Source organism: Telmatherina bonti (assembly GCF_933228915.1).
Source record: "Telmatherina bonti genome assembly, chromosome: 10".
Classification (NCBI taxonomy): Eukaryota; Metazoa; Chordata; class Actinopteri; order Atheriniformes; family Telmatherinidae; genus Telmatherina; species Telmatherina bonti.
In genome coordinates, this window is record NC_136628.1 from 13,085,418 (window position 1) to 13,107,517 (window position 22,100).

Genomic DNA, 22,100 nt, shown 5'->3' on the forward strand with positions numbered 1-22,100 from the left:
TGTTCCAAATGCACACTTTGGGTAGCTACTTAGTATTGGCTGAGAGGGTGCATTGCCATTTAAATCACTAGGGAGACCTTACTTAGTAGGCTGCATTAAGGGACCAGCACACAAGGGAGGAGAAGCAGTGCTTACTGATAAGGGTGTCATTAGCTGTGTTTTAGCTGCTGTCTGTGAGGTACTAGCAGCTCCATTGCTACTGGTGGAAGCAGGAGCAACACTACCTTTTTTAAAAGCTCTGAAGAATGGATGCATCACAGAGAACTGAATTAAACTTCGAGTATGGCAGAATAGTTTTTGTAATGTTATTAGTCCGTAAGAACCAAATCCGTAATACACGCTGTCTACAGTTTGAGTTGGGAGAAAATGGATGCAGACCATAGACTGTATTTAAAGAGATGGACGGAGTCTCCGTGACGTCACCCATAGGTTTCTGAAGAGCTGAATACAAGCTCGGTGGGCGGTTCATACCATCGCCATGTTGGCAGCGTCATGCGCGTCGTCTCGCCCAGAAAATACAAATATGGTCAAAGAGGTGGAGCTGAGAGGGCAGCCATGAGAGTCATGGCGGATGACTGACATCGAGCGAACTCCGAGCTTTCTGTAGCTAAAAGCTAACCGAGCTAACCCCCTGATAACAGGAGCGAACCAGCTAACGGAGGTAAGCAGGCGAAAGCTAAGTCACATTGTTAACCGGCTAAAAACCACGGTTGTTCTACGTTCTTCTTACTTGAAGCCAGAGATTGGTACCTGTTAATCAAAAGGACATGCCCCTAAATTTGCCGAACTTCGAGATTGAATTACTTTAAAACGGGCGAGTTAGAAAAAAAATCACTCCCCCCACAGTTGTCATGAAGGTAAACCTGACCTATAAACCGAAAATGGATTTTTGAACCAGGCTGTAAACATGTTTATTTCTGCCGTGAAGTTGGCCTTTTTAACATGGGAGTCTATGGGGGTTTGCTCTGTTTTGGAGCCAGCCCCTAGCGGATGAAGGGGGAACTGCAGTTTTATGCACTTCCGCATCGTCTTCACTTTTAACCACCGGAGGTTGCCGCTTGGTGCAGACGCAAACATGAACTGCTGAAAGAGCGGGAGTTGGGGGAAAAAAAAGTAAAACTTAGTGTGATTATCCTCAAATCAGTATGTAGAACTAGAGTCTGGACGGAGCTTTCTGACGTGGTCTGGCTCACACGGGTCATTTTCCCTCAGTCTGTTTGATTTTGAGCAGGCACACACATCCAGTATTCATGTATGATTGAGTAATGCGCCCACTGACAAGCTTACACACTTAAAAAAGCAACAATAACCTGTTGACAGAACATATAGATGGTATATCCTACTGTATTTATAGTTAATTAGTTATTAAGTAGCCTATCTCACGATATAAATCGCTACAAGGTATTTAACGGAGCTTCACTTCTTTAAATTTTACCGCTGCAGCACCTCAGCGAGGGGGAGAAATCTGACACCCAACAAGCAGGCCGCTTGTTAACTCATTAGCATATTAAATGCTGATTGGTTGTTCACTGGGGGGAGAAGGAGGGGGTCAGGCAATGCAACGCTGTACAACAGGTGATGCGCGGTCACGGTGTCTGCGCACGTTCTCGCTGACATATTCCAAATTTGCCTCCATCAAGAATCATCATATTTATCGAGCAGCCAAGATGGCATTATGTGGCAAAACTGCAGTTGTGACAGGCGCAGCGCTGGGCATCGGGAAGGCAATCTCTGAGATACTTCTGCACAACGGTGCCAAGGTAAGGTAAGCTGCTGTGGTTTTTATAGACTGCATAAAGACAACATTTCTGTCCACATGTGATTAAAAAAAAATCTTGTCAAATTAAGCACGTTTAAACTCATGTACTGTTGACAGCATGGAAATGTTCACCTGACTGACTTTAATGCGTACAGGTTGTCCTCCTGGATGTGAACGAAGCTGCAGGGAAGACTTTGAAGAAAGTGTTTGACAAACAATTTGGACCAGAGAAAACTATTTTCATAAACTGTAACGTTGAATCAGAGGAGCAGATCAAAGGTTATAATGCACTGTGACTCAGCCTCATATAAAAAAAAATGCAATACATTCAGCTTTTACATGAATTAGTTATAAACATCAGGTAACATTAAAACTCAGAAACAAAGTTAAGATATAGTATTATATATATATATATATATATATATATGTTATGATTGGGCAGAAATATTTATTTGTTTATTATAATAATATTCACACAATCAAACAGGAAGTAAAGGAGCAACATGTCGGGGAATGATCTCCCAGCTCGGCAGAAATAAACTCAGAAGAAAATAGAAACACACATTCATGTTTCAGTTTTCCATAACAGTTCTGGTCTGCATTAAACTGGTAAAAACATTGTCTTCAAGCTGCCTTTCAGAGCACAGTGGCGACCTTTGGAAGGATTGACATTGTGTGCAACAATGCAGGCATCTTAAACGAATGCGAGTGGGAGAGAACAGTCTCCATAAACCTGGTAAGAATTTATGAGCTCGCATCATCAAGCTTCCTACAGATAACAGCCTCTAGATCCCAAATAAGCAAAGTCTTTTTAGCTGAACTGAATTTTATTCAGTGAAAGACTGAAAAGCACGCGCTTATCTTCTGTGTTCAAGTTGTCATTTCAATCATGTGATGCAGATGGGCGTCATCAAGGTGACCTACCTGGCTCTGGAGTACATGAGCAAGTTGACTGGTGGTCAGGGAGGAGTTATGCTCAACACAGCATCCACAGCAGGTACAGGTACAGACTAAAGGCATCTATCCGCCTGTCCATCTATCCAACCGTCCAGCCGTCCATCTGTTCATCCGTCCTTCCGTCCGTCCATCCATACATCCTTCCTTCCGTCCATCCATCCATCCATCCTTCCGTCGGTCCGTCCATCCATACATCCATCCATCCATCGATCCGTCCGTCCATCCATCCATCCTTCCGTTGGTCCATCCATCCATCCTTCTGTCCGTCGGTCTGTCCATCCATCCATCTGTCCGTCCATCCATCCGTACATCCATCTATCCATCCATCCATCCATCCATCCGTCGGTCCATCTGTCCATCCTTCCGTCTGTCCGTCCATCCATCCATCCATCCATCCTTCTGTCCGTCCATCCATCCATCCATCCATCCATCCATCCATCCATCCTTCTGTCCGTCCATCCATCCATCTATCCATCCTTACGTCCGTCAATCCGTCCATCCATCCATCCATCCATCCGTCGGTCCATCTGTCCATCCTTCCGTCTGTCCGTCCAGCCATCCATCCATCCATCCATCCATCCTTCCGTCCGTCAATCCGTCCATCCAACCATCCATCCATCCATCCATTTTCCACCCTTCCAGCTCTTCCAGGGAAAACCAGTTTCGAAACCAACCCAGAGATGTCATGTCTCTAGCAAGTCCCCCCTAAAGCACACATGCTTTGATGGGTGAGGCATCTCGTCTTCCTCCTTCAGATGTGAAGAAGCAGGTAGTTTATAGAGCCTCTCCTGGATCACTGAACTCTCTCCCCTGTCACTGAGGATGACAGCAGCCATTCTTATTAGGAAGCTTTTATTATGTCTCTCAGTCACAACCTGCAGTTCCTGATGGAACGCGCTTCAGCCAGTAAATCCACAGTTTCATATTTTGGCTCAGCTCTCAGCACTTTGATTCAGCAATACTACGTCAACATTAGCGTTCTTATCTCAGTTAAAATGTGAAATGACAGCAAATTTGATAGATGAACACTACAGTATTGCTAAAAAAAATGGTTTCTACAACAGGAAGATAACCTCAGGATACTTTAATATTAAAAATGACCACCTCGAGAAGCAAAAACTGAAGGTTTCACTTTTGACTTTCAGTCCCTTATCCTAAACATAAAATAATCTTGAATAGACTTATACATATAATTGCTGGGGTAAGCTCCAGTTTCCCCAACCCTGAAGGGGGCTAAATAAATTCTGCCTGGTACCCGATAAAGCCTCGGGCCAGTCCCTGTATATCTGTTGCCATGTTTGTTCAGGTTAAGTACATTTCTTCAGTGGCATAGAAGAAAAGTGCAGAGTGAAACAAACAAACCAAGACGGGATTTTTATTAATAAAAAATTCCGACCTTGATCTTCTAACCATTACCGACGTAACGGCTACTCCGCAGGTCTCGGCCCGATGCCAAGCTGTCCTACCTATACAGCCACCAAGCATGGCGTGGTTGGCTTCACTTTAGCCATGGCGGTAAGGATCGATGGATATTAAAAATTTCTAAGGACGTGATTTATTTTTATGTGTTGTATGTTAAACGTATACGTGTATGTCTCTTAATAGGCTGCCTCTACTGCTTTGGGATACGGGATACGCTTCAATATGATTTGCCCAGGTTTGGTTCAAACAGATCTCCTCTCCAGCATTTGTAACAACTTGGGACAATTCTCTGAAATGGCTGATGTAGTCCAGAAACATGCAGAAAAGGGGGCGTTGGAGTGAGTATTGACTTCCATCTCATGTTAAAATCCCAGGCTCGTATGGAACGGATTCATAGTTTAATTGTGATTTCGTTTTAAGCGCTCGGATGGGTTTTTATCAAAGTGTGGCCTCATATTGGTTGTTGCTCTGCTGGAAGCAAATAGGTGTTTTTGTTTCCATAGTAACCAAATGTGTCTACAAAAAAAAACAACACATCCCTCCCTGATGATTGCACCTCAAAGGCGTTTGGTGCACCTGCTGCCCAGTCGCTTTAAAGGACGTTACAAATTCATATTTTTTATTTGTTCACATGCAGACCTTTACTGTCTGCTTGCAGGGTTTTAGCTGGTTGCTTACCAAAGACCTTAGTCCCGGTGCTTTTTTTGTTTCGTGTCTTTTTGCACAAAGAACACGTTGTCTCCGAGCTGGTAGATGATTTGATCACTTTAGTCAAACTGTTACTTTTATATTTAAAATTTCTAACCGGGTAACTTTCTAGTTTACCTTCTCAAATAATCATTAACAAATCATGCATTGGAAATCTGTTCACAATTTGAAGTGAGTGATTGAGGTTAAATAATTATTCTCTCATTTTTTTGTTTGGATTTTTAGTGTGTGTGATGTAGCCGAGTGTGCCCTCGAGCTGGTGACGGATGAGACCAAAAATGGAGAGGCCCTCATAGTGAACGTTCATGGGAAGAAATATGTGACATTTCGCAAGTTTTAACCATGTTATTAAAACTGTCTTCCTTTTTTTTTCATTTTTTATTTTAGCACACACACACACCCATAGAAGTAGCATGTGATATTTCTTTCCCAGTTGTTTCCAGTATGAACTCCTGAAAGACATTTTAATTTCACACAGATGTTAAAGAACTTGCTGAAGCCTGGTTTAATATTCAGATGTTTAAAAAAAACCATTAAGATCACAGACATTGTAGCTGTTGTAAGAGATTCTACCAAACAGAATTTCATTGTTTTCTTGTAAATGACAATAAAGGTTCTATTCAAAGTAATGCAGAGCTATGTACTGCCGAGAAACGTGTCTATACCTGGCTCTTTCTTTCTTGCAAATACTTTATGTGACCCACACAATAAACTCAGATTCCTGGGACTCAGTCAGCTCTGATTGTTATTTTCTTGCTGTTTCCTCTTGTCAACACAAGCTACCATAGACAGGTTAGCTGAATGTGGAGAAGTGGAGCTGTGGATGGAGTTTGTTCATACCATTCTGAGACCTGAGCTTTGACTTCCAGAATGAAATGTCTTCTGTGTTTGTCTCTTCTGACACCATGCCCATGTGTAGCACTGGTTCCAGTTATACAACATTTAGTATTATGATGAGACAGTCAAAAAGATGTTGTCCTCAAATGAAGATGTTAGCTCTCAGAAAGAGCTAGAGGCCATGCAATAATAAGATCATATTAGCTTTTTCATGGCTAAAACCTAAAATTGATACAAATCTCAGTGAAACAGACTCGCTTGCATAGAATCAGGGACTCCTGGAGCAGTACTTCAGAATTTAGTTGCCAAAACTGGTACCTGGTAAGGTACCTGGTAAACCTGGTAAAGGTACCTGGTAAACTGGTCAGGAGAGGGAATGAGGCCCCAGGCCATGTATGGCTCTGGCAAGTGTTGTAAAGACTTATCGGGCAGAAGTGAACCAAAAGGAAACTTGACCTGTCTATATAATAATGCTTTATTGCTGCTAATGTCATGGGTCTTCAGACTCTATGTATATGTGTGTGTGTGTGTGTGTGTGTGTGTGTGTGGGGGGGGGGGGGGGGTCTCTTTCAGACGCCTAAGTCACAGATGTCATTCATCAACCCATCACACAGCAGTATATCCCTCCGAGTCCATCCAGCAATCAACGCCAGATCATACTACGAACTAGTAGTATCTGGTCTCTAGTATTCTTGAAGTTACCGAAGTGCTTGTTTCGTGTTTAATGTTTATTTGTACTCCTAGAGAATCCAGTCTGATCCTATTGTCATCCTCAATCTTTTGGAACATACTCTTCAAAAAGTCCTGCGGCACACCCGGATCCACCTGTACTCCCAAACATCCATTCAACTGTCTGCCGGCCTGCAATTCTATCAGCTCCCTGGACCACCGCCTGCTCTGTAATAAAGTTTGTTTTTCAGTGCTACATTCCCCGTCTACTCTTTGGGTCCGAAGCCCTGCATGTGTGACAGCTAAGCCAGAAAGAAGACAAAAAATAATAAAATAAGTCTCAGCTTTGTCAATGGCTGAGATCAGAGATGTACTCCACAGTATACACAGGTATACAGAGTAAACCTTCTTCCTTTTCAGTCAGCATTGAGTATACCCACTTCTATACCCACCCTAAACTCTCAAAATCACCAATATCAGACCTCAGTTCTTTTCTACAGAATCTACAGATTCAGGTGAAGATAGCACTATGGTATCGAGAAATGTTCATGGTCTACTCAAAGACTGAGATGCAAGGTCTTGTCTATTTAAGGTCCAGTGGCTGCAAAACAAGCCCTTATCATCAGCCCTCCACCGCCGTGCTTCACAGTTGGAGTGAGGCGTGTTGTGCAATTTATCTGATGAAAAATAAATCCAGAAATCAACCGCGTTCTGTCCAGTTTATTGACAACGCACAGTTGTTGCAAGCGAGAGGCCTTGAGAGCTCTGCCTCCCACTCAGGGTGTTACAGCCTTCTTTCGGCACACACAAACAACCTTCGACCGGATAATAGACAAAGTCAGAGCTGAAACAGAACATTCAGTTTTTGCATAAACTTACTAAAGCAAGCTTTCTAAACTACTTTAAACCATGCAGAATATATATTGCACTACATAAAAGAACATATAATGAATGAGTAACATTAAAACAGTAAAAATATGCTATGTGTCTAATTTCCACAACACATGTTTGTACTGATATGCTGTTTGTGAAATGGACATTCTGATCATCCCTGCGATGGACTGGCGACCTATCCAGGGTGTTCCTGCCTCCCGCACAATGAATACTGGGATTGGCTCCAGCTTTCCCGCAACCCTCAATTGGATTAAGTGTTTAAGAAGATAGATGATCATTTTTATATACATCGACACAATGATATTAAACCATGCTAATGTCAAGTTTTATTTGAGAGTAGTGTCATGTCAAGTGCTTAAGACTCTGCAGAACCCAAACCGACTGGTCCCGTTTAGATTTAGCCATATCCTATTCCAGCTTTAGTCTCATGTGCAGCTGGTGTAGATGTTTTGTCCACATGCTCAACACTGCAGGGAGTGGCTGAGGGAAGTGTGGGATGAGTAAACACACTCTTAAAGGAGGAATGAGTCGTATGCAACTCCTGCACTTTTCCTGCTGCACCATCATAAATTATACAGAAGACCACTGGGTCTTTGTGAATTTATTTCTCACCGATTGTTTAATGAAGAATTTCCATGTTCTGTGCTTTATGACCAAACATCTCCATTTTAGTCCGGTCTATCCACAAGACACTGTTAAAGGAAAAAGACATAAGTCGTCCTCCCATGTTCTTTTTAGAGAAATTGTGCTTTCTTTCTCCTAACTGTAACTGTCAGCGCAGATTTTCCTCAAACACAACAGAAAATAGAAATGGTTCATTCCTCCATGCATTACTTTAAGTGAAAACCAGAAGATAGCAGCCCAGTTAATCCAGGATTTAGTCATGTCTGATGAGGAACTGTGCAAAAATAATAAGTGAAAAGGTGAGGATTTTTACATGGTTAATACATTAATAGAGGCATTAAGCAGGGATATGTCTTAGGAAGCCTTCAATACTGATGATCAACACTTCTTCTATCCATATCAGTCGGTAGAATTGGAGAATCGACCTCAAATTAACCTTAGAAACACCGCGAGGATTCAGACAGAATAGAAGCCCAAGATAGTATGATGTAGGAAGAGTGAATCCTTTGCCATAACACCTCCTTTATCTTCATGAACACGACCAGAACCTGATGATTCATTTCAAACAAAGGAAGAGGAAACACATTAGCAGTGTTTCAGACTTCAAATTAAACTTTTTGTCCACAAAAGATCAAATGTAAGACATGATTTACTGAGTAATTTTGTTGTTTCCTATTCTTTGGCTGGAAGCTCAGGTTTTTTTTCGGTTTTTTTTTTTTCATTTCTTTCCCAGCGATGAGACGGACAGCTTCATAACAGCTTCTGCAGAGCCTCTGCTTTCACACGACACCTTGTTTGCGTGATATGTGTGAAGTGGAGAAACAAGCAGGAGCAATTAAGAGGATGATGCTGTTCTCATGTTTGTCATATATTACTTTATAACTGCTTGGGGTTTTAACTGTGTTTCGTTTGCATGCCAATGCTTAGTAAGTCTTTAAGTTGAGGTTCTCCTTGTCATCTTGGTATGGTGCATGTTTTCACAAGAAAAAGATCTGAAGATACTGAGATACTGCATGCATTTCCAGCTGTACAGATTACTCTAGGCAATAACAGCTTAAACTAACTATAATAAGCTATTAAGGCAAGGATGATTTCTACTGCACTGATTAATAAAGTCTTAAAAACATAGAACACATTTATTTTATATATGCTTGTATGGACACATTGATTCATTCATTCATCTATTTTTTTTTTTTATAATAAAAATAAATAAATGAACAACTCAATAAACATCCATGTAGAAGCAAACAAACTTACACAGAAAACAAGAAGGGGGAACAACTGATTCCAGTATGTTAGCAAGATCCAGCTTAATGATTGACCCTGAGTGAAGCTGGGGTTCATCGCTGCCATCAGCATCTACTGGTCTAAAGATGGAAATTGTATGTATTGTTTTCCTTTTGTGAACACAATGAGGGCTTCTCCATTTCTGGTCTCATCCGTTGCCAGCTCCAGGAAGCACTCGGCCACCTCCGACACGCTGCATCAAAGAAGGTACAGAGATATGATTGAATATGTGTGCATGCTAGGGATGCACCAATACAGACACCAGTGCATCCCTAGTGCATGCAGTTTTATTTATAGTTAGAATAAAGAATATATTCAATGGTATAAAAATTGATGTATTGGAATTTGCATACAAATAAATAAATAAAGATGTCATGCATCCTGCAGAACAAACACCAGACATACTCAATGGGGCCTAATGCAGATGTTGCTGGGCTGGTTTGCTTTATTCATGCAAAGCGAACAAATACTCACGTTATAATCCCAATTTTATTTGTCAGCTGGTGTGCTGAATCAGCCAAGTGGGAGAATGGTCCCATTTTTTCTTTGATGTCACTCAAAAGGTTAGTTTGCACAAAACCGGGGCAAAGGGCGTTAAAACGTATCCCATAGCCGGATATCTGCGATGCAGCCTGGAAGAAGACACATGCAGTTTAGGCCGCTTTCTTATTACTGCTAAATTCATTTGTTTTGTCTCAACAATGACGACACAGCTGAAACTGAGTCATCATGTTGACTAATTCAGCAGTTTTCATTATGTGCAGGCACATATGTGTTAACAGTACCAGAAGACTTTGAAGGACATTTCGCTATTTTTCCTTCGCCTTAAATTTGAAATTAAATTAACCTTAATTTATCCACATAAGTCAGTTCTCATTTGCACTGACAACCTGGGCCCAAGACAAAAGTCAAGCTGTAAAAGACAAGCTGGTTTTGGTACAACGTTGTGTGACCATCGCTGATGGGCCGCTGGGTGGCGACACTTATAATTTCAAGATCTCCTGGATTCTTGGGAAGCAAGTGGTTAAACTTTGTGTTATTGATAGTAATCTATTAAAACTTATAGTCCAGTTTGACATTATTGTCATGTAATTAAGTTCAAATCATTATAAGTAAGAAAAGTCCACAGTTAGCGTGCAGATTTCATGCATGAGAAAAGAAATGTTTTAACCTGGATTTAAAAGTTTCTACACTCTGAGAGTTTGATCTCCACTGGCAGCTGGTTCCACATTTGCAGTTTATCAGCTAAATGCTGCTTCTCTATGTTTGGTCCAAACTCTGGTCCGGACCATAGACTGTATATAAAGAGATGGACGGAGTCTCCGTGACGTCACCCATAGGTTTCTGAAGAGCTGAATTGAAGCTCGGTGGGCGGTTCCTACTGTCGCCATGTTGGCTGCGTCATGCACGTCGTCTCGCCCGGAAAATACAAATATGGGCAAAGAGGTGGAGCTGAGAGGGCAGCCGTGAGAGTCATGGCGGATGACTGACATCGAGCGAACTCCGATCTTTCTGTAGCTCAAAGCTAACCGAGCTAACCCCGAGATAATGGGAGCTAACCAGCTAACGGAGGTAAGCGGGCTAAAGCTAAGTCACATTGTTAACCGGCTAAAAACCGTGGTTGTTCTACGTTCTTTTTACTTGAAACCAGAGATTGGTACCTGTCGATCAAAAGGACACGTCCCTAAATTTGCCGAACTTCGAGATTAAATTACTTTAAAACGGGTGAGTTAGAAAAATATTCACTCCCCCAACAGTTGTCATGAAGGTAAACCTGACCTATTAAACCTAAAATGGATTTTTGAACCAGGCTGTAAACATGTTTATTTCTGCAGTGAAGTTGGCCTTTTTAACATGGGAGTCCATGGGGATTTAATCTGTTTTGGAGCCCCTAGTGGATGAAGGGGGAACTGCAGTTTTATGCACTTCCGCATAGGCTTCACTTTTAACCACCGGAGGTTGCCGCTTGGTCCGGACTCTGGTCTGGATTCTGGTCTAGACTCTGATCTGGACTTTGGTTTGGACTCTGGTCTGGACTGGTGACCTGAGACTTTGGATCGAAGAGCTCTGCTTGGTTTACATTCTCTGAACATATCACAGATGTATTCTGGTACAGAACCATTCTGGGATTGTAAATTATTATCAGGGTTTTAAAAATCTATCCTGCAACTGGAAACCAGTGTAAAAATGGTAAAATGTGTTCAGATTTTTAGTGCCTTGGAAAAAAAAAGCTTTTAACTGTAAGTTTCTAAAAAGTCGGATGGCAGCGCTTCCACACTGCACGTTGTTGATTTCACATAAAAAACTCTTTCTTGCAGGATTTTTAAACCAATCATATTAAGATGTGACATAACATCAGAATTATTTCTAGGTTTTGGGAGCAGACTAGTTTTCTTGTTCGGCTGTGCGGCATTATTATTTTGTCTAATTGTTTTAATTTTTTTGCTAAAAAGGTGGGAAAATTCATTGCATTTCTCAGTGGAAAGGAGTTTGACCAAAGCTGTTCAGCAAGCAAACTATAAAATTGTTGAGATTCTTTTTAATCCTTTCAGATAAATATGTCTGTCTGTTTGTGCACAGCTTCTAGTTATAATTTACAGGCTCACAACGAATTTGAAGGTTTTTTTTTCCCTCCACTTATGTTACGTTTGTATTAGCTCATGAAAGAGATTATCTGACTTATTCTGGAAAAGGACAAGCAACCTTTCCTTACCGCCAAGGCTCGAGTGAAGCCAACCACGCCGCTCTTGGTGGCAGTGTAGACAGGACTGCCCGGTAAAGGACCAATGCCTGAAAACAAGGTCAAGTCTGTAAGAATTGTGATTTTCACCATTTGGATGAGCATTTCATAGTTCTAAATAGTTAGTTTGTTGTTGCACTGGGTGGACATCAGCTTTCCTTTATTACAAATACAAATATCTCCAATCATCAGCTACGTTAAAACGCTTGTTAACACAAATATCTACTCAGAAAATCACACAAAAGCATCTCAATGAATTTATTACTGTAGACATGGCCGAGATGAGTGGCTGAAGTTCAAAAAGAGCATCACGATGAGGAAGAACAGAGATTTAATTGAACGTTGCACGGTTGTTGGTGTGAGTATTTCAGAAACTGCTGATCTACTGGAAATTTCTCTCGGGTTTACATAGACTGAGTAGCAGCTGATGTCAGAGGTCAGAGGAGAATGGGAAGGCTGGTTGGAGATGATAGAAAGAAAACAGCAACGCGAATGACCACTGGGTGCAGCCAAGATATGCAGAATAGCATCTCTGAAGAGACAACATGTCCAGCCTTGAAGCAGATAGGCACCATGGATGCCACTCCTGTCAGCTGAGAACAGGAAACGTTTTCACACAGACTCACAGAGAAGGGGAAGAAAGAAGATGGAAGTCTGAATCCATCGAAGACAAACCAAAGGAAACAGGTAATTGTTAGAGGAGCAAAGGAAATGCAGACAAATCCACCTGTTTTACAAATAATTACTGTGTTTTGATCGACGTTTTCATAATGGATCGTTGCCATTTGATCTTTGAACTGGTGTGAATCTCAGGAGAACACCATGCCTGCATCATTCATACGGTAAACAATGTGTTAGTGTTCTGTTTAGCACAAACAAACACCCAGTACTTCAACTCCAAAGTAATGTGATTACTTTAAACATATGGAAATCCCTGACATTTAGCGATTTATGCATGTGTGATAGAATAAATCAGGCCCTTTACCTGCCATAGAAGATGTGTTGATGATAACTCCTCCCTGACCTCCTTTCAGCTTGTTCATGTGCTCCAGAGCAACATAAGTCCCCCTGATGACGCCCATCTACAACAGAGATTGTTTAGGTGATTATTGGAAAGGCAAAAATACAAAAAGGAAAATACAAATGGAAAAAAAAAAAGGTCTTTCTAACCAGGTCAGATCGGCTAAGATTCCAATTTGTGAGGAGTAATCTGTGTGTGCTATCCATGATTTTGCGCCTGGGGCTGAACCACGGTGATGTGAATGGGTGGCAGGTGCCAACGTGTTTGAGATTCCCTATTTAAATGTGGGTTTTGCGTGTGACGTGGTTTGCAGCATGGCGAGTTTGGAGAAAAAACATGACGTACAGCAAAGGAATCTGACTGCTACACAAAGAAACGCTGTACTGGAGCGATTTTATTTTTAAAAAAAATTAATGCTGCTGGTTTAACCAGTAGTTTCCAAACTTCTTCTCCAATAACAACAATAACGTCGAGCCCCCTCTCCCGTCACATCAACACACTAAGAAATGCGTCTTTAGTTTTAGTGGCAGCATGTTATGATGTGGTGATTTATGTGTTCTATGTTCCTGTTTTATTTTGTAGTTTTTCCCTGTTTCCTGTGTAGCCTTTGTTCTTGTTTATTACCTGGTCTCGTGAGTTCATTCTTTACACCTGTGTCCTAAGTTCTGTCAGTATTTCTTGCCCTCGGCTCTGTTGTGTTTTGCAGGTTCATTGTGTTAGAGTTAGTCTCCGTAAGCCCCTGTGCTTCTTCATGTCTCCTGTGTTCCTTCATCTAGATTCTGCATCCCCGCCTCTCTGGTCTGCATTTGGGTCCACACCTCAGCAGCCACCCCATGACAGAATGAACCCGCCAGCTACGGGCCCAGCAGAGGTGATTTCTCTTTGACTTTCTCCACAGAGAGGCTGATAAACATGCCCCAGTCTGTGTGCAGACTGACCCTGTGCCTTCCCGCTGTCCCCCTTCACAGGCCAGGAGAGGAAGACCATCCAAGCGGCGTGGGCACAAACCTCCAGCAAGCATTACTTTGGAACGAGCTTATGGGAATGCTGCTGGGGCTGGATGAAGAACCGGAGGTCCAGTCGCCTTTCTGGGGAACCAGATTGGCTTTCAGGTCCATGCCATGGGGGTCCCCGCCAGCTCCACGGCCCCCTGCGTCTCCACCAGCTTCTTTAGTTCTGTCAGTATTTCTAGCCCTCAGCTCAGTTGTGTTTTGCGGGTTTATTGTGGTCATCAAGTTCTTTGCAGCCGGCTGATGAGCCTTTTATTTCAATCAGTTGTGTTAAAGTGTGTTCCTCCAACAGCTTCAAAATGACAACGCTGGATAAGCCATATGTTTTCATGATTGTTTCCTTGTTCATACCATAAACATTAACACGATCTCTGCGTCTGTTTCGATGTCTCCTGCAATATAGTGTGTGAACATATTGCATATTCATTGTGGCAGACGTACTAACTGGATGGACATACGCTATTTTGTGTCTTTGAAAGATGCAATCCTCAGTTTACATTGTTAGTAAATCAGTTTGTGCTTCTTTGTTTTGCGTGTGCAGTGAGTTCACACACTTTTTTAGTACACGCAATCCTTTAGTAGAGCTGGGCCTATGAGTACATGTGGCCAGTCATTCTTGCATAAATGTTGTGACATCAAACAGAGGAAGTATACTGGCATTAAGTTTGCTCATTCTGCACATTTCTGGAACTGAAGGAAAGAAGGAAATGAGAAAACTGGTATTTGGTAAGTTAAAAGTGGTCATCAGAACACCGGTGATGCAAATGTACAAACACAAGCAGTGTGTTGGCTCTTACAAGGTTTATGGAGACGGTTTTCTCCCAGTCTGTCTCGTTCAAGATGCCAGCATTGTTGCACACGATATCTATTCCTCCGAAGGTTTCCACAGTTTTCTGAAAGGCAGCTTGAGAGGACAAATAACTGGGGTTAACATTTAGTTTTATGACCAAAATGAGCTGTTCTTTTGACTTTCTTATTATTAGGGAAATTTTTACGGCTGATTGCTAATCAGCTTTTCATCAGTTCTTAGCTAGTTTTAGTTGGTTTTCAGCCTTTCCAGTCTGGGTGTCCTCTGATGGTAAAACTGAACACATATTACCATGAGCAAGTCAGTGGGCAATATGTAGACAAATTGTGTACTTTTGAGATTGGATAAATGAAACTTACAGTCAAATTATTAAAACCAGAGGTTTATTTGTTTGTTATTAACTCCAGTAACTCTCAGAGTTAAGACAATGTGAACACAGTGGCCAGTTTCCAAGGTTTCCATTAGTTTATTTTGCTTTTATTTTATCCAGGTTATTCTGTTTCAGGTATCAGATGGATCAATTCCATTTTATCAGCCAGGTTTACAGGTTTGTAGGGCATATTAGCATCATAATCAACAAAAGACAATCTGTGCGTCAAATGTGTGTGTGTTACCTTTAATCTGCTCCTCAGATTGAACATCACATTTCAGGAACAAAGCCTTTCCTGCTCCATGCTCTTGATTCAGGGTCTCCATTAGAGCCATTCCTGTATTTTCATTTACATCCAAGAGAGACACCTGCATAGGCAAAGAAAAACCAGATAAGGTGCTTTATGGCAAGACGTGAGCAAATGTATTCATCCCCGCTTGGCTTCTTTTTCAGCTTTTGTTCTTTTTGCTTTGTCTCAATCGGCAACCTCTGGCGGTTAAAAGTGAAGCCTATGCGGAAGTGCATAAAACTGCAGTTCCCCCTTCATCCACTAGGGGCTCCAAAACAGAGCAAATCTCCATAGACTCCCATGTTAAAAAGACCAACTTCACAGCAGAAATAAACATGTTTACAGCCTGGTTCAAAAATCCATTTTAGGTTTAATAGGTCAGGTTTACCTTCATGACAACTGTGGGGGGAGTGAATGTTTTTCTAACTCGCTCGTTTAAACGTAATTTAATCTCGAAGTTCGGCATATTTAGGGGCGTGTCCTTTTGATTGACAGGTACCTAATCTCCTGCTTCAAGTCAGGAGAACGTAGAACAACCGCAGTTTTTAGCCGGTTAACAATGTGACTTAGCTTTAGCCCGCTTACCTCCAAGACGACGCGCCTCTGCAAGATGGCGATGGTAGGAACAGCCCACCAAGCTTCAATTCAGCTCTTCAGAAACCTATGTGTGACGTCACGGAGGCTACGTCCATCTTTTATATACAGTCTATGGTACTGTTGCATTTTTACTTCAGTTCCATACGTGAAAGCAATTCAGTTTGCTTTGCCGACAGAAAGAATACAGAGACTAATACACAATGAAACAATTAAAGTCACATTAAGATGGTGGTTTCCAAGCCTTTTCTCCACGGCCCCCTTTTCATCGACAGTCAAGACCCTGTTAGAGCCATTTAGTTCATATTGTTGGTAAAATATTCAGTTGTTTATTATGAGAAAGTTTTGGGCTTAACAAGCTTAATTGAGGACAATTAAGGCCGCTCTGAGCTCCAGCTTTTGATTGGTTCTTTTTAAACAAGTCATCACTGAAGCTTAAGTTTCTCTTTTCTGTTAATTCTTGCTGTGGAGCCTAGAGAGCACACTAGTCTTTGACCATGTTTAAGTGTATTTAATCATAAGGAGTACCTTTATTTTTTTGTATATCCTTTTTCTCTTTCCTGTAACGCTGAAAAGATTTAGTAAAGAACATAGAAACAAGCCATAGAGTTTGAATGCATCAACTATATGCTCGGTCTATACAGCTAGAAGAGGGCCTTTATAGTCAGTGCCAATCTTATACCCCCCTCTCCTCACATGAAACAAAGAAACATAGTAAGAAATGCCTCTTTAGTTTTAGTGGCTGGTTACTTGAATTCTCTCTTGCTGATTTATCATAATTTCCTATGAGTATTGTTTACAAATTCATCCAGTGTAAAAACTCCCAAGTTTTATTGAGCCTAGTTTTAGGGATAAATCTGGGCCCACCACTGGGGGGTCCGTCCCCCAGTTTGGTAACCACTGAATTAAGACATAATTAAAAGGGTGTGCAAAAATTATAATGACATATATAAAAGCCACTGTACAGAAAGCATGCCAGGTGAAACATGTCAAACCCGTCACATTGTTGCAAATGTTTAAGTGACCTTATGGGAGTTTTTTTTTATGGGGTTTTCACCTTTACTCTTAGAAAAGTAACTTTTAGTTTCAGAACAGTGGACTTTGCAACGCCTTTTCTTTTTTTTAAATCCTCAGTATTTTTCAGTGGCTTAGTATTGCGTAATGTAGCCTGTTAGTTATTTGCAAACTTCTTGTTGGTTAACAGCCATTAACTAGTCTAACATGTGAAGCAGACCAGACAAAAGTACACGAGTCATATCAAGTACAGAGATCTAAACAACTATTTGTTTGAGTTTAACTCAACTTGACCCCTTATTTCAGAGCCAGGACAGATGTTTGACCCAAACATCTGGGCTGAGGCGGAACTTTACCTTGGCGCCGTTTTGCAGAAGAATCTCTGTTATTGCTTTTCCTATTCCCATCGCTGCTCCGGTCACCAGCGCAGTTTTACCGCTTAAAGCCATTTTAAGTGGAGAGATTAAGAAACCACCAGGAAACTAGATTGTTTATGTCGATTGTTGAATGATGAGTTGTCGCCGCCCTCTGGCTCTAAATGAGTTTAAACACGCTCGTGCGAGTTGACAAAGTTTTTCTGGGAAATACACGAGACTGAAGTTAGCTTCCGATTCGGAGCTTCCGCTTCGCCTTCTCTGTAAAAGGGCGATTCCACTGAATTTTTGGGAAACTTGTTATAATTGACCAGTTCCTCATAAAAAATGAAACTACTTTGACTCTTCAAACCTGGACTGAAATATTCTTCACAATGTGCAGATTCACGAAAACATTGTTTCTGGTTTTTGAAACCTTTACTTCATTTGTCAAAATCCTTCCTATATGGAAATATTTGTTGCACAAACTTCACCCAAATGAGGTATTCTCTTTTCACTGATCTTTTATAGAAAGATAAAATGGATCATAATGTTAATATGAAGAGAGAGAGAGAGAGAGAAGGTTGTGAAATTACATAGTGTGTGAACTTTCAAACTGTGGAGGAAATTTAATTATTTTATTTTATTTTTTATTGTTTGTACTTGATCAATTCACAACTTATGGTTTGGAAAGTTTATTTTGATATGTCCAATAAAATAAAATAAAACATACAAAAAAACTAAAGTAACTTAAAAAAAAAAAAAGAAAGAAAGAAAGAAACAACAAAACCAGATATACTCAAAAAGGAGTGGGCAGAAGTAAAAAAAAAAAAAACTTAATAAACCCCACCCCTTTGCCATCAGTGTTTACTGCGTGTTCATATGTACATACTTACAAATGTTAAATAATATTTCAGAACTTTTAACTGTTCTTTACATATTTACATAAAGAAAAAGACAAATAAACAAACAACAACAACAAAAATATATCCAGCATCATCAGTGACCCTTGTTGAATATTAACTCTCTTCTGCTGCCATCTACCTGCAAATATTATGTTTTTATACAGTTTTTTAAATTGTATTATATTTGGACACTGCTTCAACCCTTGTTCTAATCCATTCCATAACTTTACCCCTCGTACCGAAACACAGCATCCCCTCAGTGTTGTCCTCACCCTGTGTGTTCAATTTTCCCCTGAGATTATAAACCTCCTTGTTTTCCCAGAACAGTGTTTGCATGCTAAATGGTAATAAGTTATTTGCTTTGTACAATATTTGTGCTGTTTGAAATTCAACAATATCCATAATCTTTAATATTTTTTATTTAAAAATTAATGCAGTAGTATGTTCCAGACATTTAACATGATGAATCATTCATATTACTCTTTTTATGTGTAAAATAACCAAAGAGTAAAGAGAATTTTTATATGTATTGCCCCAAACCTCAGCACAATAAGTTAAACAAGGCAGACAGTTCACCAAAGACACCAAACTATAGTGAACCTTTGTTTGTGCCTGTAAGTATGCAAAAGACCTCTGTAAGGAAAACACATCTGTGAGCAGAGTCCTTGTGGATCTGTGTGACAGCTCTCCGTATGCATCAGTCTTAATAAAGTTCAGTCTGAATTTTCTCATTGAGACTCATGATTAACTTCTTTTTCCCCCAGAACAATCATGTGTCAGGAATGGGATTCCTCGTTTGACCGCCCAGACGAAGTGACTGATCATCGTGAAAGTAGACTCCAGCCTCCAACCTCATGGACTCAGAGATGAGAGGACTGGTTCATGGTTGCTTTCGCTGGAATCCAAATCAACCTTATAGAATCTGATCTGGTGAGAAATGTCATTCTGTACACATTTGGTCTGAAAGGCATCTGGAAGGTCCACCATCTCTGGGTGGAAGTTTTGGTTTCTGAAAGTGATCAGAATAAGGCTCTAACTGGTTGGGGCAGTAATCCGACTCTGTTATTACAGTTTAATAAGAGTGTGTGCACTGACCCATCTGGAAATCTGATAAATTCTCCTGTGTCTGTTCCTGAGTTTCATTGTGGATCGTGTGAGAGAGAAACATGGCTATGAGCATGTGGAGTGTGTGGCGCTCTGGACTCAGAAATATGGGTTTCCCGTGGGCTGTTTGCTGAGTTTGAATAAGTTGAAATGTTTAAATGAGAAATTGTCTGAAAGAGAGAAGAAAAAATAAGAAATTAAATAAAAGAATTAAATCTCCTCCACAAAACCTTGCTTTTTTCTTTTCCTTTGTGTTTAAAGAAGGCCTGTTTCTCTATAAAAAGCTTTATTTTTACTGAAAGGTCCTACTTCTCACTGACAAAAACACTAGATCAAAGTATTATTATTTATTTATAAACATTTTTTAATTCTGTTTTCATGCTCTTCTTTCTATCATTAGTCAGTTTTTCTCTGTTTCCCAGCTGCATTGTCTCAGTCCATGTCATGCTCTTCTGTATCTGCAATGCTTGTATTGCTGCCTGTATTAGACATACATCAATTCAGATTCCTTATTCTAGAGAATTTGACCAATGTTTCTGACAGTACTTCCTTCTGATTAGCCTACTTTAAAGTTTATTCATGTTAACTAACTTTCCATTATTGTGTGCCATTATTGTAGACCCTGCTCTTCCTCTCCTGTTTGCGACCTCTCTTCTGTGTTTTTACCAGACCCTCCTTCCCCCCAGGTTAATAGTATTTTCTTCCTGATGCAAGGGGTTCCAACAACCCTCTGCATTTATCCAAGCTTGGGACCGGCCCTCAGAGAACAATAGTGTCCCCTCGGGGCTGCAGCAGCGTAGAGGAGCAGGACTCGAACCACAGACTGTCAGATCACAGGGCAAGCTAAATGTTGGAAAGCAGGTGAATCCTGGACAGTTTGCCAGTCCTACTAGAATCTATTGATTCATTCATTTTCCTAACCACTTAATCCGATGAAGGGTTGCAGGGAAGCTGGAGCCTATCCCAGCAGTCATTGGGCAAAAGGCAGGGTACACCATGGACAGCTCACCAGTCCATCGCAGGCCTTACGGAATCCAGATTCAGTAAAATACATGCTCAACCTTTCCTCTCCACCTTTGCCATCATTAATGAATTTGACAAATTCTTTATTTCGTTTTGTTCTTTTCTCCTTTTTTTTTTTTTTTTACAGCCTCAGCTGTTTTGTCCTACAGCAAGAGAAAAATAACTAAATTAATAAAATTAATGATGACTTTAAATTACTCTGAGTAAAACAAATATTTATTGTCATTCAATGGTAAACAATCTCAGGACTCTTTCACTGCCTAATGAATTGTTGCTGCAATGAATCAATCAATTTCTATCATCAAAATTGAGCAGGAATTTTCACATTCATCCCTGGGAATCTTTTCAGTCCAGGTTTGATGAGTTTAGTTTTGTAGTTTTTTTTTTTTTAAAACCCTTTTCATGCATGAATTAATAAAAATAAAAATAAATAAATAAAATAACTAAATTAAAAAAAAGGAAAAAGCAACATTTATTTTAAATACAGTATTTTACCTCTACAGACATATGCAATTATACTCTTTATTTATTGGTGATATTTAGGATTTTTCACAATTTATTATTTATTTTAATATATTCTATAAAATGTTTATAAAATAATATTTATCATAATTATGTAAATATTGTATAAAAGATAGCTGTATCATTTTCTTTTCCTATTTATCACAAAGGCAAACTTGTGTAATTACACTATGTTCAATCATATCATTTATTTATTCTCCAGTGAGTGGAAACGTATTGAATGTCTCACTAACATCCACTGGAGTGGTTTATTTACAAAAATACCATCCTCATTCATGAATACGCAAGAATAAAAAGCTTGTAAATAGGTGTCCACTATATGGCTACTATGCATGAAAGGGTTAAGAGGACCTGGTCTAACGTAGTCTAGTTTCCCAAAAATTTCAGTGGAATCACCCTTTACAGATATGGCGAAGCAACGAATCATAAGCTAACTTCAGCCTCTTGGGCGAAACTGTGAACTGGAAAGTCATTATCAGTTTAGGACAGCTGAGATAACGTTACCAAAGAAACTCTACCAATAAACAAAGAACTCAGTATTTAAACAGGCAAACAATTTTATTAGCATAAACTTCAGTAAATTCCCACCTCAGTTTAACCCAGACTGGTCATACACTCCCAAATGACCCAGCATACCCAGAACCCTGAGGAACAACCCAAAAGTGGCACAATAAAGCACACCAATCAAATATCACTGCAAGTCTCACTCGTGAATACCAACCTTCAGAAGTCAGGGTTCAGAGGCCCAGGAAATCAAAGTCTACATGACCACCAGGTGGGGGGAGTAATCCAAATGAACCCAGAAAAGAAAAGAAAAGAAAAGAAAAGAAAAGAAAAGAAAAGAAAAGAAAAGAAAAGAAAAGAAAAGAAAAGAAAAGAAAAGAAAAGAAAAGAAAAATAAACAAACAAGAATAATTAGTCCACCTCACAGCAGACCAGTACAACTCCTTATGCCCTTTGAGGCCTAAGACTATCTACAACAAAACTAAAACTTAAACCAACATAACAAGGCCACAAACAAGTCGATGCAGTTTCTTTAAACTCTTGTGGCCACACAAGCTCACTCTCCACACCAGGCTCACCTCACTGGCAGCCTCTAAAAACCCCAGCTACCCTCTCACACTTACTGCCTTTTATAAACTCAGAGAGGCACACTGGTTACAAAAGCAACAATCATTAGTTTAATTTGT

The 22,100-nt window shown here is 40.3% G+C and overlaps 2 protein-coding genes across 2 annotated transcripts; one reads left to right on the forward strand and one right to left on the reverse strand.

The window, feature by feature from the left end:
- Positions 1–1,667: 1,667 nt before the first annotated feature.
- On the forward strand, positions 1,668–5,186 carry LOC306761712 (15-hydroxyprostaglandin dehydrogenase [NAD(+)]-like; the record flags this gene model as incomplete). The annotated part of the gene is made up of 7 exons (XM_079247982.1): positions 1,668–1,760; positions 1,915–2,038; positions 2,389–2,495; positions 2,660–2,756; positions 4,155–4,231; positions 4,322–4,476; positions 5,072–5,186. The coding sequence occupies 7 exons, from the start codon at positions 1,668–1,670 to the stop codon at positions 5,184–5,186; spliced, it is 768 nt and encodes a 255-aa protein (XP_079104108.1).
- A 3,972-nt stretch (positions 5,187–9,158) lies between these two features.
- On the reverse strand, positions 9,159–17,523 carry LOC306761010 (15-hydroxyprostaglandin dehydrogenase [NAD(+)]). Its single transcript, XM_079247082.1, has 7 exons — positions 17,360–17,523; positions 15,351–15,474; positions 14,726–14,832; positions 12,883–12,979; positions 11,871–11,947; positions 9,632–9,789; positions 9,159–9,350 (listed from the first exon to the last, which is right to left on the reverse strand). The coding sequence occupies exons 1-7, from the start codon at positions 17,450–17,452 to the stop codon at positions 9,230–9,232; spliced, it is 777 nt and encodes a 258-aa protein (XP_079103208.1). The 5' UTR covers positions 17,453–17,523; the 3' UTR covers positions 9,159–9,229.
- Positions 17,524–22,100: the final 4,577 nt, after the last annotated feature.